Raw genomic sequence first — 12,815 nt, 5'->3', positions numbered from 1 at the left:
TATAGATGAACCAACCCCAATAACCCAGATTACTAAAGTAGAAAAACAGAATAATCTGGCTATAAATGTTTTTGGTCACGAAGGTAATACAACAATAATACACAGGGTCAGCCCGGTGAAGGATTGTCAAGTTATTAATTTATTCATGATTCAAAAAGGTGAAAAGTATCACTACACGTGGATAAAACATCTCAGCCGGTTGTTACACAACCAGTCGAAACACGATGGGGAAAAACATTTTTGTGTACGATGCCTACACTGTTTCAGTCGGGCCGATTTATTAGAATCCCACCTGGAGGATTGCCAAGGTGTTGGGCAGACGGCCATACGAGTCGACATGCCTAAGGAAGGTGAAAATATCCTAAAATTCGACAATCACAAGAACCAAATGTCTGTGCCTTATATAATATACGCCGACTTCGAAGCCTTAGTGGTTGGGGAATCATCCACTAGTGGGAGTTTCACACAAAAAACACAAGAGCATAAAGCCTGTTCGTTTGGATACATTGTCGTCCGTTGTGACGGGGAAACGAAAGCTCCGGTAGTGTATAGGGGTCCTGACGCGGCTGAAAGGTTTCTAAAGTGCTTGCAGGAGGAAGAAAAAATTATTAGGAATGCATTGTATAGAATCGCTCCCATGCGTATGACCAGAGCCGACAAGATAGCTCACGCCAGTAGCACTAACTGTCACGTGTGCGACTCGCCACTTAACGGTGATTCGGTGAGAGATCACTGCCACATAACTGGTAAGTATAGAGGCGCCGCTCACAACGCGTGCAACCTCAAGCTTAAAATCAATCCTAAGACAATAAACATCCCCGTTGTCTTTCACAACTTGAGAGGATACGACTCTCACTTGATCATGCAGGCCATCGCGAAAATCGATGGTAATATATCATGCATTCCCAACAACATGGAGAGATACATCTCCTTCAGCTTAAACGGACTTAGGTTCATTGACTCGTTTCAATTCCTCCTGTCGTCACTCGACAGTCTGGTCAAGGCCAACAATACCTTCCCTATCACCGATCGATACACAGACGCCGAGACTAGACACCTGCTCATGAGGAAGGGCGTATACCCATATGAGTACATGGATAGCTGGGCTAAGTTCACAGAGACCAGACTACCTCCTATCGACTGCTTTTATAGCAAGCTGAATGAGGCGTCCGTCTCACGAGACGATTACTCGCACGCGATTAACGTATGGAATAAACTTGGTTGTAAGAACCTTGGCGATTATCACGACCTGTACTTGAGGACAGATGTACTGCTGTTAGCCGACGTGTTCGAGACGTTTCGGCAAACATGTTTAAAGCAGTATAAACTCGACCCCGCATGGTATTACACCAGCCCAGGTCTGTCGTGGGACGCCTTGCTTAGAAAGACCGGAGTTAATTTGGAATTGCTCACAGATTACGACATGCACCTATTCATTGAGAAAGGCTTGCGAGGTGGGATTTCCATGGCATCCAAACGATACGCTAAAGCAAATAATCAATACGTGAAAGGTTACGATCCTAACAAACCAACCAATCACATTCTCTACCTCGACGCAAATAACCTGTACGGCTGGGCTATGAGTCAGTATCTACCTACAGGAGGATTCGAATGGGTACCAAACGTTGATGTTATGAGCATTGCACCAGATTCGAACAAAGGGTATATCCTCGAAGTTGACTTAGAGTATCCCAAGGCATTACACGCATCGCACAACAGCTATCCCCTTGCACCCGAACGTATGAAGGTTAACACAGACTGGATGTCTGAGTACCAACATAACTTGTCAGGTGGTCGTGTGGCGGACGTTGAGAAACTCGTGCCTAACTTAATGAATAAGACCAAGTACATAGTTCACTATCGCAACCTACAGCTGTACCTGTCATTGGGTATGAGGCTGACCAAAATACACAGGGTGCTCATGTTCGACCAGAGCCCATGGATGGAGCCCTACATCAGAATGAACACAGACCTACGAAAAAAAGCCACCAGTGATTTTGAGAAAAATCTCTACAAACTCATGAACAACTCGGTGTTTGGTAAGACTATGGAAAACCTGAGGAAACGCGTAACCGTGAAACTGGTTAGATCTAGTGAGGAAGACAAGCTCAGGAAATTGATAGCCAGTCCGGCATTCAACCGTAATAAAATATTCACAGATGACCTAGTTGCCATACACATGAAGAAAAGTCACATAAAATTCAACCGACCTGTTTACGTTGGGATGAGTATCCTCGATTTATCCAAACACCTGATGTACGACTTTTACTACAACGAGCTTAAGAAACAGTACGGCGACAGGTGCGAAGTGCTGTACACTGACACGGATTCCCTGCTGATGGAGATTCGAACCGAGGATGTATACGAGGATATGAAAAAACACATCGATTTATACGACACCAGCGACTATCCTAAGACCCATACCATGCACAGCACGGTAAATAAAAAAGTCCTAGGTAAGATGAAGGACGAGTGTGCTGGCACGCCAATAGCTGAGTACATAGGTTTGAGACCTAAGATGTACTCCATATTGAAAGCCGACAATAGTGAGATCCGAAAAGCTAAAGGGGTTAAGAAGTATGTGGTGAAACAACACATCAAACACGCCAGATTCAAGGAGGCCCTGTTCAAGACCCGTACCTTTAGACATAAGATGAACACGCTTAGAAGTGATGGACATAAGATATACGGACTGACTATAAACAAGACGTCCCTATCGCCTATGGACACGAAACGTTGGATAGCTATTGATGGTATAAACACATACGCGTATGGACATGAAAAAATTTGAGGCTATTTATTACAGCCCGCGTGGATATTGGAAAGGAGCTAGCGCAGTAGATAAGCTAGCTAAAATGGCGCGAGTATCACCGGAGAAAGCCAAAGCGTGGCTTGAAAAACAAGCCCTGTGGCAGATCTATTTGCCAGCGCCACGCTACGTACCTAGAAGGAGTTTCGGAATTAACATACCTAATAGAATTCACCAGGCAGACCTACTGTTCCTACCCCACGATAAGAGGTACAAGTATGCCTTAACCGTAGTGGACGTAGCCAGTCGTTACAAGGAAGCCGAACCCTTGACCACGAAAGATTCGGTCAAAGTAGCCAGAGGATTCGAACGCATATACAAACGCAGCCCGCTGACATGGCCAACAGAGCTGCAAGTTGACCCCGGACGGGAGTTCATGGGTGCCGTGTCACAACTGCTAGCCAAACACGATACGAAGGTCAGGCGTGGCACGGCTGGAGCCCATCGCAGCCAAGCTATAGTTGAGAGATTTAATAGGACTTTAGCTGAGCGCTTGTTCAGTCATCAATATGCTAGGGAAATGACAACCACTGGAAAACGATCGACCGAATGGGTAGCGAGGTTACCCGAGGTGGTGTCGGCAATCAACCATGAAGTAACCCGGCTCACTGGTAAGAAACCGGCAGACGCTATCAAACTAAAATCAGTGTTAGCAGAGTCGTCTGCTCCATTGCGTGGAAAGGAGAAACAGATACCAGATAGGGTCTTAGTTAGGTATCTATACCAGCCGGGGGAACACGAGGGCGATAGCCGTAAGCGAGCCACCGATCCTATATGGTCAGTCAAAACTTACAACATAGATAAAGTGGATATGAAAGCCGACGAACCTAACTTATACTACTTGAGGGATGGGCCGGGTAGGGGGTTTGTAAGAGAAGAATTATTGATCGTACCGTACGGCACAGTGTTACCGCCTGCCAAGTCACGGTAAACGTGATGGTGTGGCTTTGTAGTAGGGGCAATAGTAGCAAGAGTTAATGGTCCCACCAAAGCCTCATTTAGTAAATGAGGCTTTTTAGAGGGGTTTTTGAAAAGTGTTTTCGGACTGTCATTCCCTATACTACTACCCTTAAGTCTGTTTTTTTCTGTCTAAAAATTTAAAATGTCGTCGTGACTTCAACATGACTACAACATCAGATACGTTTATTTGAAATTATACATTCAAACGTTTACTCGTTTACACCCAGCTTTCCTCTGGCTATTGTACACAGTGAGCCCATTCATGATGGCTTCGCTGATTTCTGATCTGAGATTGGCTCACCTCACCAAGTGAATCTTGTCTGACATTTTAATAGAACTGTAATGTGTGTTACTCCACCCAATAACTACTTGGACTTGTACAGCATGGTGGCTGGACAACAATATTACCCCAAGGTACAAAACCTTTAAACATGTTACAAACAAAGCTGGTGACAATATTTGCTGGGCTGACAAGAGGAAAAGGTTTCGTTTATGTCCTCCGTCAAGACGGGAAGATACGAATCAATGAAATGGCAGGTGCGTGCTCAGCGTCAAAAATGTTCAGCTCTCATTATCTTTGATGCAGTGACAGCAACTCTGCAGTTTTATTAATCGCCAACTCAAAAGAAGTTAAGGAACTTCCGAGTGTTTCACAGTACTATCATTAACCTGTCGTGGCTATGACAGAATCACAATTAACCTATGTTAAGTAGTATAGAATGTGTCAGAAAGACTTAGAGTTCCCGAGGGGTTAAATCGTCTGGGTCGTGTTTACTAAGCGATTTTAGTTCCTTTCATGATAATGTATGGCAGTTACTATAGTCACAGGACTAACATTGCTTTGTGATGACAGTCCCAAAATAAAGCAACCGTACGAAGGGGGCCAAAGCATTGGTTACCTCAAATTCTAATTCGGGTTTATTGAGTCGGGCCCTGGTCTAGGGTTTCCAATTTCCGGCCGGAGATATGCGTTACAGATCCTGTGCTGTTATTGGTCATACGTTTTGCTGTTTGTCATTATTATTGCTAACTAACGCGAGGAAGTACTGCGGTCAAGCCGATCTATAAATCTATATTTTCTCGATATGGTGCCAATGCTAAAAACCTCTATACCATACACAGACTGATTACTGGATTTTTATCTTATATCTTATATAATTATAAAACGCCTAAAGGGAGATAGATACCTTGATAATGGATACATAAATATTTCCTAAAGAGTGCGTTGTGTTATTTTAAAAAGATGAAATCACTACAGATTCTTATACAAGTATAGTCCAACATATAACTAGACGACTTCGCACTATACCAAGGTGTGCTCGATGTAGGCCTTGACTGGAATACGAGTTTATTCATATGAACTAATACATGTATACTAGCCTTTCGGGATAATATCGATAAAACGTATACTTCATCTGTTGGATGTCTTAATGGCGAGCATATATGGATGTAAACTTCGATATTTTGAGGGACATGGCGTTTCGGTGTACGTATATTTCGGAGAATGTTCTTAATAAAACAAAGAAAGGTCGCACTACCAGAAATAGTCGTATACAATAAAACATAGACATTAACAACTTGGTTAGTGACTGAAAATATCTTTGCTGCCAAACGGATATCTATGTAACCAAGAATGTAGCAAAACAACCTGTTACTGACTGATACAACGTGAAATACAGAAATACAACATGAGATGTCGCAATACAACATGAGATATCGCAATACAACATGAGATATCGCAATACAACATGGAGACATAGCAATACAGCATGACATGTTGTTCAAGTTTTATCTAAAACTGTGGTCGATTTTGAGATTTATTGTTTCTGCATTTTACCTACATTATTCCCAACACCCCGCTGTGACACATTGTACATTTAAGGTGTTGTGATGAACGTCATCGAACCATCTCCCGGTAACCGACAACTCTCTACCCAGAACAAACATGTCAATCAATACATTCACAGGGCACAAAATGATCAGTGATAAACGCCTGCCCATGCAGTTGCACATCTGTAAGATATGTACAGACATAGAACAAATATGTCAAAAAATAAAGGCGCCCTTCTTGCACCAGGAGGAGAGGCAATATCATCACGTGACTTACCCTCATTTCCTTGCTCAACATTTTGACTTTATCCTTGATCTTCTCATTCTGTAATATCTTTATCAAATCCATCTTGGCAGTGTGTTTATGAGATCAAAAGTACGATGATCGCCTGAAACTTTCAAATCTGTTCAGTATCCAAACAAGTTTCACGTCCGCTCTGCGCGTCAGTCGCCTGCCTCTGAACTGTCCTTCTGCTCGGCCAAATCGTCACCGTTCCAAAGCTCTGTACGAAACGCACTGTCACTCCCCGAGTCTGTACAGGTGGGCAAACCGGTTTCTAATAACCATGTTTGTTAACACAGAGTTGATGTAGTGAGCTACCCGGCGATGCCAATTGATTTGGTAAACCGGTTTCAGTTCTTCGATCCATCCATCCGCTTCATGCTTGTGTCGTCTGGTTTCACGATCGACGTGGGTTAATCGTGAGATTCTGTGGCGGTTTGTAGTATACTCTTATTGTGACACGTTGATCAATGTCCGGTATAATTTATTAATGTACTGGATTGTGGCCCATTGCTACAGCTAGGGTGCTGCCATTGATGTGACAGGCTTGAACAAGGCACGGTGTTACGACACGTTACGTTGCTGCCGACTCTCCCGAGCGTTTGGCTCTCAGACTTCCGATCTTCCTTTACAGGTTGGAGTGAAATGAACTGCAAGAAGGTGATAGGTGTGATAGTGTCTAAAAATGGTCGCTCGGTGGAAACAAATTAAAGTCTGTTTAATTTTTATTATTTCGCTTTCTTTTTCACGCTTAATTTTGCATTATTGAATTTCTTTGAATTCTTTTCTCTTTTGAATACAGCCTGCCGCTTGATCTGCAACCCTGTAAAGAAAGATTATGGATTACCTAATAACAAAAGCATGATACATGTCAAAGAAAATTCTTAAAGAATATTGTGGTGTTCACTGCTGGAGTGAGTGAGTTTGGTTTTACGCCGCTTTTAGCAATATTCCCGCGATATCACGGCGGGGGACACCAGAAAATGGGCCTCACACATTGTACCCATGTGGGGAATCGAACCCGGGTCTTCGGCGTGACGAGCGAACGCTTTAACCACTAGGCTACCCCACCGCCCCTCACTGCTGGAATTAAACGATATTTAACCTACAAAAACACGGTGCTGAAATGTTTATTTAAAAACATTTAGGATGTCATTATTAATCTAAAATATATTCGATTTTGCTACTAGCGTGTTTCTTTCCCAGTGAGAACGTAAACTGAGTAACCTTCTCAGAGTTCCATGCATGAGAGAGAAGACATGAAATGTTTGTAAAAAAACAAGTGCACAATTCATGAGATTGTTCTTTACATCTTCACATTCCTTGTCAAGTTCACTCAGTGCATATTGTCTCCTCATCTACACAGAAACAACCCGTAGTTGCATGGATACAGTGAGTGAGTCCGAAAGCGAGAGAGAGTTAACGCCGCTTCGGTGGGTATTCAGGCTTGTTTCATCGTGTAGTGTATCACAAAACAATGGTGATAATGAATTGCATGAACACTAGCTGAATGAATTACATTCGAACCCTTTTCACCTCCCGCTTGGGAATGAGTGAGTATGGTTTTACGCCGCTTTTAGCAATATTCCAACAATACCATGGTGAAAAAACCAAGAATGGGCTTCTCACAATGTGCCCTTTTGGAGAATTGAACCCGGGACTTCGGCGTGACGAGCGAACGCTTTAACAGCGAGGCTACCTTATTTCGGGAAGATGGGTAAGGTGACGTATTTTGGTGTGATATTAAGTGCGCGGAGTCATGGCAGGGAAGGAGTAAGATGTAACTGAGGTGTAGGGTACATGTGTCAAGCGAAGTATCGGGTACCTGGTCGGGGACAAAAGTCAAGTGATGAGGTAGGGTCATGGATCACGTGATGTGTCGGGTCAGGCTTGTTGTGGGGTAGTTGTGTCACGTGAAGTTTAGGATACATTAGTAAACTTTAGGGTCGGGTGCATGGGTCACGCGAAGCGTCGGGTACATTTATAAACTTTGGAGTCGGGTGCAAGGGTCACGTGACGTTTTGGGACCAGGCAATCCAGTGATCAACCGCAAGAGCATCGTTGGGATACGATGACATGTGTCAACCACTTCATCGATCATGACTCACGCAATCCCGTTAGTCTTCACGGGTTGTGAGTGAGTTTAGTTTTACGCCACATTCAGCAATATTCCAGCTATATGGCGGCGGTCTGTAAATAGTCGAATACGGGCCAGACAATCCACTGATAGCATCGATCTGCCCATTGGGGAAAGCATTGGTCAACCCAGTAGACCAGCCTGACCACACGGTCTCGTTAATCGCCCCCCTATGACAAGCATGAGATACTGAAGGTCAATGCTTTAAAAGGGACCTTCACGGGTAGCATAGGTCACGCGAAGTGTCGGAACATGTGTGAAGACAGGAGTTGGGTGCATATTTGAGGCAATTTGGATGGAATTTTAAGGCCGGCGTTCAGTATGTAGAAATATATTGACTTTAGGTTGTTTCACATTCTACGTTGCCAACACCAATGCCCACATCGTGGAGCCTCCCTCGTGGGATCATATAAATCACTTCATAAGATCAGCAGTTCGCAACGAACAGTGCCCCTTTCTAGACATCCTTCAGAACCGCCGATGTGCCTTTTCATCCCATCCTCTCAACTCGTTAATAGCTTAAATGAATATTCAACGCCGTTCTTCAATGACATTTCTAGAAGTTCCAAACAGTCAGAATTTTTAATCATGTCTATTTGTATAAACATAGACGTGGTAAACAATTATTCATTTTCCCACTGCACATGCTGATAGCATTCCGTAATAAAGAATTTATTCATGAAATGTTGTTTCAAAGGTTTTTGTATGTAGACTTTGTAGTAATTATTAAACATGCAGTCAATAGGTAAAAATGTATGAATGCAGCTTAAGAAGTCATAACTTTTAGGTCAAGAGTTTATCAAATTCCAACATTTTAAAATAATTATTGTATGTTAATTTTTCAAATTTTATTAAACAAAGCCATCTCCTTCCGGACTTCTCAACAGGAAACCGGTCCTTGGGATATTTAAAACTACGTGTAATTAGGTTATATATTTACTGCATACAGCGTGATTGGTAAACACGACTTGAGCTGGGCAGTTTTTTTCTTCACATATCACTTCTAATGAACATCCTTTTTGACCCATATTGATAAAGAAACACATATGAAGGTGACAAATATAAAGCTACTGTCCAACAGAACGGGCATTAAAGAAACAAAAAACGATTTAGAAATTTTAGATTGGTACATTTCAACTGTTTTTTTCAATAGCACGTGTACACAAAACAATTCCAAACAATCCTTTGCAATCATTAGGACATGCCTGTAAAGACGCCAAGGGTCCAAAATGAAAATTTCATTCAAACACTTATGACGAGGAAAGTGTGGAAAATGTCACACCAGACATCGCGTTAGGACCGTCTATGTCAACCGTGTCCCCCGTGAGTCTACACGTAACCTACGGGCTGATGACGTTGTGCGGAATGCGTTGCCATACGTCAAGGAGGCACTGTTCCAGTTCCCAGAGGCTGACTGGAGGCACAGGGCCATTTCTGTTGGTGATCAAGATGGTCTCCTCAATGTGCAATTGAGGAATATACCGCTCATGTTAAGACTTAAATGTTGGCGTTGGCAATGGAGTGCCGAGTCAGCCTTAGTGCGTGGCCTGTGCTGAAAAATGATTCCACGAGAAATTTGTTGGATGAATTGCTTCACAGCTGGTTGTAACATTTCATCTCGATAACGCTGTACATGCAAGTTTTCTCGAATAACGACAAGCCTCGTTTTTGCATCACTGCAGATTCTACCCCAAACCTTTACACCTCCCCAAACCTTTAAACTTTAAATGGTCGCATTGATGGATGCAATTCCGTTCCAGACGTTCAACTTTTCGGTACACAGACTGCCAATCATCGCTCCTGAAGATGCAAAATCTGCTCTCGTCGGAAAACATGACCCATACCCAGTCTCGCCGTTGCCAACGGCGAAGTCTCCCAACCCTCGCCGTCTTCTGGCTCGCTGAGGTCTTAGGAACGCTCCGTGAGAGGGATGACGTCCCCGAAAACAATGAGCCTGCAATCTTCTGCACACGGTTATTCGACTTATTAGGTCGTGCCGTCCTTTCCGTTAACGTTGCAGATATGAAATACCCTGATGTGACCGTCTTGTATAGGCGTGGTGACGCGCGGTCTCCCGCTTGTCGGCCTGTCCCTTGGCGCAACAGCTGCATTAATCTGGTGAAGGTTATGCGCGCGCATCCTAAATAACCTTAAGGCGACGTCCGGTGTATGTTGCTCCCTGTCAGTCCTGGACCATTCCAACAACTCTGTGTGTCGGTCTTAATCACTTTCCAATGTGGCATTTCTTGTGTGTGCTTTGTGTTGTTGTTATCCCAACGTGTCGAGTCTGCAGTTGTTGTGGGTTTTTTTCAGTTGAAATGAACGTGTATTTCGTGATGCGGGACGTAACATCATTTTGGCAAGGTGTGCCTGTTTTGTTTTGTTTTGTTTTGTTTTGTTTCTCAACTGATCAAATGTTCACGGATTCTGCAATCGAATACGTTGGTTTGGAACGCGGGAAATGCGCAAGAATGATTACATACCAAAAGATATTATATTACATCTGCTTAATTAAAAATATAAATAGAAAAACGTTTGCTATCGTGTTTTTTTTGTTTGTTTGTTTTGGTTGGTTGGGGTTTTTTTGGTTTTTTGGGGTTTTTTTTTTGACATTATATATTGTATTACAGCCAGGATGAATTGCATTATTTGTGTTATTGGGGCGGTGGGGTAGCCTAATGGTCAAAGCATTCTCTCGTCATGCTGAAGACCAGGGTTCGATCCCCACATGGATACTAAAATGTGTGAAGCCAATTTCTGGTGTTCAAAAGCGGCTTAAAACCATTCTCACTCAACCCTGTGATACAGTTTTATATGAATAACTAAACGTGCACCTGTTAGATACCGTTTCGATTACGAGTGTATTTCAAAGCATACACAATAGGTATTTGTAGTGGCTGAATTTTGTTAAAATTAAACGACAGAGAGTACCAAATATTGACGACACAGGATTGGGTTGTAAGGGGATTTATCGGTGATATCGTAAACGGATGTAATGCACAGGATACGTCGATTTAGCTGACTGCTATATTCTTTCAGACGTCCTCGGTTGTCATGGCAGCAGGAGACGTTATCTATTGTATCATGACGTCATAACATTGAAGAGTGACGTCATGACTCACCTCATGACTCACACCTCAGTCCACATAGCTTGCGTCTTTGCTTCACAGTGCAATACATCATGATCTCAACTAAACTTTCTTGATATTCTTTAATTGTAATACTCGCAAATACACGAGGGCATGTGCCTGACCCTCAGTCCTTACATTCAAGCTGAAAATGAGTCTTTTTGATTGTCGGTTGTTATTGATGATAACTAGGCTAGACTAACAGAGCTCTGCGAACCATTGCCTTTTCACTCACACTAGCTAGTGGCTAATGCGTTCGCTTAACTTGTTACTTCAAAGGTCCAAGTTTGATTCCCCACTGGTGTAATGTGTGTGAAAATCTTTCATTTTGCAGAAATGGTACTAAATGCAGCGTAAAATTAAAACTATTCTAACCCGGGTCTTCGGCGTGACGAGCGAACTCCTTAACCACTAGGCTAATCTACCGCCCCTCACATCAAAATGATCTGGGAAGGTAAATACAGAGGAGTTTTTGGAGGTGTTCACATATAGCTATATTCTTGATTTTATTGAAATTTTCATTAGTATTTTATTATGATGACGGTTTTATCTTGTCATGCGCACTCGTGATTCGCCTGAGCGGGTGCTTCCTCCTACCCATTAGCCACCCAGCATCATATCCTTCTCCTCACAAGTTTCTCCAGGTTTAATGACAAGACAAACTGAGAATAAGTCAGAACTGAAATTAAGTCTGTAACAGAAATTACAGTTCCTAACCACTCAAAGGTGATCCTTTTGATGGCAGTCACTGGATTGTCTGGTCTAGTCTCATTATTTTATGACATCCACATTTATCTGTAAGATTGCGGCCTTGACAACAAACGATCAAAACAAACACGTGTCATAAATGTGCACAGTGTACTATAATTCATTGTTGTCCACCAAGAAAATACTGTTTCAATGGCAGAGTAGAGTTATCGAAGGGAGATAACCGCTAACTGATCTGAAATCTCCATTATAGCATAACCTTGATCAGTCATTGTCGCAACCATTGATCAATATCTAGATGAGTGCGTCCGAATTACCATAGCAACAAGGCGACTCTATGATGATTGTCAGCATTGTGATGTGGTGATCGCTGGTAAAGTAGACTTCAAACAGATCAAAAGATTCCAAAAGATTCGCGGACTCTTGAACTGACATGGTCAAGAAACGGCCTGGCACCGCTAATGAATGGAGGTGAAACACAGGTGTCGAGTTCCTGATAGTTCCATTGATCGGATTGCTGGCATGTACTGGGAATATTTCCCTAGGTGATACCGTCTGCGTGTTTAAGTGATGAATGCTCTTTAACCTTTTGTTGAGTTGTGGTCGACTGCACATTATGACATCGCCATTATCCACAAACATTGTGATGATAGATGATTAAACCATGTTTTCACAGCTGAACATTCACGTGGCATTTCGAGAGGAAGATATAAACTATTGATTGGATGGTAAACTACAGCGGCCATTAATTCTTATCAGTCCTGGAACCCATATCGTACTATCCAAAGAAGACAAAGACCTCGTACATGCTACTGTATAGTTTCCCCGTTATGACATTTTGACTATAGTAATTTTGACTTCTCTAGTGATATACAATATCATTTCTTTAGTAGTACAAAGTAGGTCCAGTTCTTCATTTCTGGTGATAAATTCAACCAATCAATGTCAGAGGATTAAACT

General features: G+C 42.6%; 1 protein-coding gene across 1 annotated transcript in view; it reads right to left on the bottom strand.

The window, feature by feature from the left end:
• The window catches only part of LOC137291850 (uncharacterized), a 42,641-nt gene extending 36,579 nt beyond the window's left edge, over nt 1-6,062 (bottom strand). The window contains exon 1 of the mRNA XM_067823396.1: nt 5,877-6,062. Coding sequence (XP_067679497.1) covers nt 5,877-5,948 — 72 coding nt within the window. The 5' untranslated portion in view covers nt 5,949-6,062. The remainder of the gene's footprint in view (nt 1-5,876) is intronic.
• Nucleotides 6,063-12,815: the final 6,753 nt, after the last annotated feature.

Source organism: Haliotis asinina, chromosome 7 (assembly GCF_037392515.1).
Source record: "Haliotis asinina isolate JCU_RB_2024 chromosome 7, JCU_Hal_asi_v2, whole genome shotgun sequence".
In the NCBI taxonomy this organism is placed as follows: Eukaryota; Metazoa; Mollusca; class Gastropoda; order Lepetellida; family Haliotidae; genus Haliotis; species Haliotis asinina.
The sequence above is the reverse complement of the archived record's forward strand: the minus strand, read 5'-3'. Positions and strand labels throughout refer to the sequence as shown.